The 6885-nt window shown below is 43.3% G+C and overlaps 1 protein-coding gene across 2 annotated transcripts; it reads right to left on the bottom strand.

Moving 5' to 3' along the window:
- Positions 1-2570: 2570 nt before the first annotated feature.
- Positions 2571-5520, bottom strand: LOC132486487 (RAF proto-oncogene serine/threonine-protein kinase). 2 transcript variants are annotated; one of them, XM_060093737.1, is made up of 2 exons: positions 5172-5247; positions 2571-5058 (listed from the first exon to the last, which is right to left on the bottom strand). In XM_060093737.1, exons 1-2 carry the CDS (start codon positions 5245-5247, stop codon positions 3431-3433), a joined length of 1704 nt encoding a protein of 567 aa, XP_059949720.1. In that variant the 3' UTR covers positions 2571-3430. The 2 variants fall into 2 exon arrangements, with proteins under 2 accessions (XP_059949720.1, XP_059949718.1); XM_060093735.1 differs by having other exon boundaries at positions 2571-5520.
- Positions 5521-6885: the final 1365 nt, after the last annotated feature.

The raw sequence follows: 6885 nt of genomic DNA, 5'->3' as shown, positions 1-6885 counted from the left end.
CAACATAGTTTTGGAAGTCTTAACCACAGCAATCAGAGAAGAAAAGGAAATAAAAGGAATCCAAATTAGAAAAGAAAAAGTAAAGCTGTCACTGTTTGCAGACGACATGATAGTATACATAGCGAATCCTAAAGATGCTACCAGAAAACTACTAGAGCTAATCAATGGATTTGGTAAAGTAGCAGGATACAAAATTAATGCACTGAAATCTCTGGCATTCCTATACACTAATGATGAAAAATCTGGAAGTTAAATCAAGAAAACACTCCCATTTACCATTGCAACAAAAAGAATAAAATATCCAGGAATAAAACTACCTAAGGAGACAATAGACCTGTATGCAGAAACTTATATGACACTGATGAAAGTAATTCAAGATGATACAAATAGATGGACAGATATACCATGTTCTTGGATTGGAAGAATCAACATTGTGAAAATGAGTCTACCACCCAAAGCAATCTAAAGATTCAATGCAATCACTATCAAACAACCACTGGCATTTTTCACAGAGCTAGAACAAAAAATTTCACAATTTGTATGGAAACACAAAAGACCCCGAATAGCCAAAGCAGTCTTGAGAACAAAATACAGAGCTGGAGGAATCAGACTCCCTACTTCAGACTATACTACAAAGCTACAGTAATCAAGACAGTATGGTACTGGCACAAAAACAGAAAGATAGATCAATGGAACAGGATAGAAAGCCCAGAGATAAACCCACGCACATATGGTCACCTTATCTTTGATAAATGAGGCAGGAATGTACAGTGCAGAAAGAACAGCCTCTTCAATAAGTTGTGCTGGGAAAACTGGACAGGTACATATAAAAGTATGAGATTAGAACACTCCCTAACACCATACACAAAAATAAGCTCAAAATGGATTAAGGACCTAAAGGCAAAGCCAGACACTATCAAACTCTTAGAGGAAAACATAGGCAGAACACTCTATGACATAAATCACAGCAAGATCCTTTTTCACCCACCTCCTAGAGAAATGGAAATAAAAACAAAAATAAACAAATGGGACCTAATGAAACTTACAAGCTTTTGCACAGCAAAGGAAACCATAAATAGGACCAAAAGACAACCCTCAGAATGGAAGAAAATATTTGCAAATGAAGCAACTGACAAAGGATTAATCTCCAAAGTTTACAAGCAGCTCAATAACAAAAAAACAAACAACCCAGTCAAAAAATGGGCAGAAGACCTAAATAGACTTTTCTCCAAAGAAGATATACAGACTGCCAACAAACACATGAAAGAATGCTCAATATCATTAATCATTAGAGAAATGCAAATGAAAACTATGAGATCATCTGACACCACTCAGAATGGCCATGATCAAAAAATCTAGAAACAATAAATGATGGAGAGGGTGTGGAGAAAGGGGAACACTCTTGCACTGCTGGTGGGAATGTGAATTGGTACAGCCACTATGGAGAACTCTATGGAGGTTCCTTAAAAAACTACAAATAGAACTACCATATGACCCAGCAATCCCTACTACTGGGCATATACCCAGAGAAAACCATAATTCAAAAAAAGTCATGTACCACAGTGTTCATTGCAGCTCTATTTACAATAGCCCGGATATGGAAACAACCTAAATGTCCATCATCCGATGAATGGATAAAGAAGATGTGGCACATATATACAATGGAATATTACTCAGCCATAAAAAGAAACGAAATTGAGCTATTTATAATGAGGCAGATAGACCTAGAGTGCGTCATACAGAGTGAAGTAAGTCAGAAAGAGAAAGAGAAATATCGTATGCTAACACATATATATGGAATTTAAGAAAAAAATGTCATGAAGAACCTAGGGGTAAAACAGGAATAAAGACACAGACCTACTTGAGAATGGACTTGAGGATATGGGGAGGGGGAAGGGTAAGCTGTGACAAAGTGAGAGAGAGGCATGGACATATACACTACCAAACGTAAGGTAGATAGCTAGTGGAAAGCAGCCGCATAACACAGGGAGATCAGCTCGGTGCTTTGTGACTGCCTGGAGGGGTGGGATAGGGAGGGTGTGAGGGAGGGAGATGCAAGAGGGAAGCGATATGGGAACAGATGTACATGTATAACTGATTCATTTTGTTATAAAGCAGAAACTAACACACCGTTGTAAAGCAATTATACTCCAATAAAGATATAAAAAATTCAATGACAGGACAAAAGCCTTTTCTACCTGTGTTACCCTCAAACTCTGCACCGCACCTCAGCCTGGGCATTAACCTCTTGCACCCATGCTCACCTTCTGTTTTTGGCCCGTTAACCATCATTGCGTCTGTATGTGTGTTGACAAAGTGAGCTCTAGTCTTTCCAGTTTTTGTTTTTTGTTTTTTGGTTTAGGAAACAGTCCTAGTATGAATGTACATTTACTGGTCTGCTGAAGTTCATGTATAAAACTGTCATGCACATTACCAGAATTGGAGTTGCTTGTATATACACTTTTATAAATTTTAGAGACAATGGTAGAACAGAAGTAAATTGTATTTCAAATCCCACAATATTCTCACACCATGAAAACCCTTTCCTTTTTTTTTTTTTTTAAACCTACATTTAATTTATTTTATTAAAATAACAAATTGAATAACTGTATTTTGTCAGGCGCAATAAAAACAAAATTAAACCCAAGAAAACCTGTGTTCCTGGCTTCCTTGCATACAGGATGTGATGTAGGGACAAGGCTGGCAGGGCTGGGGTGGGGGGGCCCGCCCCCGCCCCATAGGGGCAGCTCCTGGAAGACAAATTCAGCACAATGGAAGACTGCTCCCTGAGAGGGCGGAGACTGGGAGGGGCAGGCCAAGCACCTCTTCTGGAAAACTATTCCAAAGCACTAGAGACCTTCAAGAAAAGGAAGTGTCCCCAAAGTCAAGTCCATAGTACCAAAGCAGGCTCCTCCAGGCTGCCACAGTCTCGACAGTCCTGGGCTGTTTGGTGCATTATGTGCAAAACTACCTGTTTGGTGCCACACCACGTATCTCTGAAGAGAAGTCCTTCTGTATAAGCGTTCCTCATAGGAGCTGATTTCCAAAATCCACGTGTCCCCACGTCACGGCTGGTTTGCCTGCTACCTGCATTTCCCCTCTGAGTGCTTTTTCTTGCCCTAAAAATACTCGTTAGCCAACAGCTGGGGCCCCAGATCATGTACTGCCATCAGCAGCCCCCGGTGCATCTGAAGGAGGCTCGGCTTATGAGCACAGGGGTTGCGGGGGAGCAGGACAAACCAACACTGCGAATGGCTTCCTCCTCCCAGGGCCAGAGGGGTAGAAAAGGCAACGTGAAGTTAAGGCCCTGTGAGTGGTCTAGAAGGTCCTTAGCAGCAGCTTCTCTGAAGACGAGCTCTGTCCCCGCAGAAAGGTGATGCCTGCTCACTTCCCTTCCCACCTGGTGGCCTGAGTGCAGGTGCAGAGTCAGCTAGAAGACAGGCAGTCTAGGGGATGTGGTCAGCGTGCAGGCATTGATGTCCTCGGTATGGGCCGCCCGGTGCAGGGATGGCTCAGAAGCGCTCCGGTTGATTTTCGGTAGAGAGTGTTGGAGCAGCTCAATGGAAGACAGGATCTGGGGAAAAAGAGGCCTCTCTTCCTTAACTTTCTTCACACAGTCGGCTACCAGCCTCTTCATTGCTTTGGGGCAGTTCTTGTACAGCTTACTAAGGTCTGGGGAGGCGTACCCTCGGCCTACCATGAAGATGATCTGATCGCGGTTGCTGATGTGGGAGTAGGGCAGCTCCCCCGTCATGAGCTCGTACAGCACGATGCCGTACGAGTAGACGTCGGACTGGAAGCTGAACGGGTTATTGTCCTGCATTCGAATCACCTCTGGGGCCATCCACAAGATGGAGCCGGTGGGTTGTTCAACCTGCTGAGAACCACTCCAGCGCGACTTCACTGTTGCCAAACCGAAGTCTCCAATTTTCACCGTCAGGCCTTCGTGGAGAAATATATTGTTGGATTTCATGTCTCTGTGGATGATGTTCTTTGCATGCAAGTAGTCCATTCCCTGAGCAGTCTGCCGGGCAATGTCAATCAACTGGAACATCTGGAACTTGGTCTCCTGGACGTGCAGGTGTTTATAGAGGCTGCTGCCCTCGCACCACTGGGTCACAATTGCCAGGTTGTCCTTTGTCATGTACCCCATGAAGAGTAGGATGTTCACATGCCGGGTTTTGCGAAGGACAGCCACTTCATTCCTGAAGGCCTGGAACTGCTCTGGTGTGGGGTCAACAACCTTTAGAATCTTTACTGCAACGTCTCCATGCCACTTGCCCTTATAAACAGTTCCAAAGGAGCCTGACCCAATCCGAGTGGAGAGCATCACTTCACTGGCTTCTATTTCCCAGTAATAGCTTGAATCTCTCTGTCCACGAGGCCTAATTTTGTTTTTCTCGTGGGTGCTGGATCCCGGTGCCCGCTCTCTCTGTGCCGGCACAGGGGTTTTGGGCTGTGACCAGCCTGTTGGGCTCAGATTGTTGGGACTGCTGGACAAGGCTGAAGGTGAGGCTGATTCACCATGACTTCGAATTGCATCCTCAATCATCCTGCTGTCCACGGGCAAGGTGGTGCTGACCATGTGGACATTAGGTGTGGACGTCGACCTCTGCCTCTGGGAGAGGGAACCTTCAGAGGAGGGGCTGGAGGTGTTGAATGTGAAAGCATGGGGTGTAGAGTATCTGTGCTGGGAACTAACAGGCATCCGGGAAACAGACTCTCGCATCCGACGCATTGTCAAAGAAGGCAGTACTGGGACCCCACTATCACCAACAGTGGAATTTGGGAACAGCAAGAGTTGTCTAATATTACTCCAGTCCACACACATAGTAGGTACTTTGGTGCTACAATGCTCGTGAAACTTGTAGCCACAAGTCTGACATCTAAACCCATTTAGCAGGAACTTCTGACAGATGTCACAGAAGGCAAGCTTCAGGAAGGTCTTCCGAGCAAAGTTGTGTGTTGTGAGTGGAACATGATCCAGGAAATCTACTTGAAGCTCCTCTCCAATCAACGAGGCAGCATCAGTATTCCAATCTAAACGTGCTTTTTTACCCTTGTGTTCGTGGAGAAGTCTGAAAACTGCACAGCACTCTGGTTGCAGGCCCCTCACCTTGAGAGCTTTCATAAGGCAGTCATGCAAGCTCATTCCATTCCGCACATTGACCACTGTTCTTTGCTTGTTTGGCAAAAAAACACGGATAGTGTTGCTTGTCTTAGAAGGGTCCGTAAGTTTGCCATCATCTGATGCCCGACGCTGATAGCCAAACTGCTGAACTATTGTAGGGGAGATGCAGCTGGGGCCATCAAACACCGCGTCTTTGAATCCAAAACCATTGCTGATCGTCTTCCAGGCCCCCTGTATGTGCTCCATTGATGCAGCTTACACAATACTTAAACCTGAGGGAGCCCGGCCGCCTCTGTGTCCAGTCGTCCGGCAGTGGCGTCTGCTCCGCTCCTCCTCCCTGCGGCGGGTGAGGGAGCGGGAGGCGGTCACATTCGGCACGTCCCCAGCCCAGGGGACGGGGCCCCGGGCAGCCCTCGCATCGTCGCTCCCCCTTTCCTTTTTAATATATTTGTATGTAGTGTGTCTTTATGTCCATACTGTATTTCCCAGAGATGGGTAAGTGTTAAGTTTCTTGCTAAAACATTTACTGTATTGTTCAAAGTCAGGCTTTTAATGGTTTTAGCATGATCATATTTCCATGAACTTGCAAATGGAAGATCTTCTCTCACACCGTCTTTTACTCCCTGCTCTTTTATATTGCCCTTCTAGTTCTCAGTCCTGGTCTTTCTTTATGTTTTTCATCAACCTGGATAGGTTATACTGTTTTCTCCCTTATTCAAGACCAATAGAATAGGACACCCAGAAATAAACCCTGATATATGGCCAAATGATTTTTGAAAAATTTGGCAAGACTTTTCAAAGTAGAAAGGATAGTATTTTCAACAAATGGTGCTGAGAAGTCTTGTTGTCAACATGCAAAAGAAGGAAGATGGACCCTTCCCTAACATCATATGCAAAAATTAATGAAAATGTATCAAGAAACTAAATATAAGACCTAATAAAATAAAAAGTCTTAGAAGAAGACACAGGAAAAGAGCTTCATGACTTTGGATTTTGCAGTGTTTTCCTCAGTATGAAATGAAGGTACAACAAAGGCACAGCTAACAAAAAAATAAACAGTTTTCAATACATAATTTTTAAAAAATGTGTATCAAAGAAATGTAAACAGAATAAAATGGCAACCCACAAGATGGGAGAAAATAATTGAAAGCCATATATCTGAAGAGATTTCTCTTCAGAATATACAGAGAACTCCTACACCTCAACAAAAAGCAAACACCCTGATTCAAAAATGGATAAAAGACTTGAATATATGGTTCTTCAAAAAAAGATGTACAAATGACTAATCACTTGAAAAGAGGCTCCATATCACTAAATGCATGTTTATATATTTGTGTGCATGCATACACACACAAACACACACACATACACAAGAAGAAAACAAGTATTTGTGAGGATGTGAGGGAGTTCAAACCATTGTGCTGTGTCACTGGGGATGTAGAATGATACAGCTGCTTTGCAAAACAGTATGGCAAATTTTCAGATACTCAAAAATAGAATTGCTACATGATCCAGGAATTTTACTCTGAGGTGTACCAAAAGGAATTGAAATCAGGGTCTTAAAGAAATATTTGTACTCCAATGTTTATATCAGTAATAATCACAGTAGCTAAAATATGAAAGCAATCTAAGTGTCCATCCAGTAGTTCCTGGATAAGCAAAATGTGGTATACCCATATAATACAATATTTTTCAGTCTTAAGAAGGAAAAGATCTAAGAATATGCTACAACATGGATGAATCTTGAGGAAATT

This window comes from Mesoplodon densirostris, chromosome 3 (assembly GCF_025265405.1).
Source record: "Mesoplodon densirostris isolate mMesDen1 chromosome 3, mMesDen1 primary haplotype, whole genome shotgun sequence".
NCBI lineage: Eukaryota > Metazoa > Chordata > Mammalia > Artiodactyla > Ziphiidae > Mesoplodon > Mesoplodon densirostris.
Note: the sequence above shows the minus strand (reverse complement) of the source record. Positions and strands in the feature narration are given on the sequence as shown.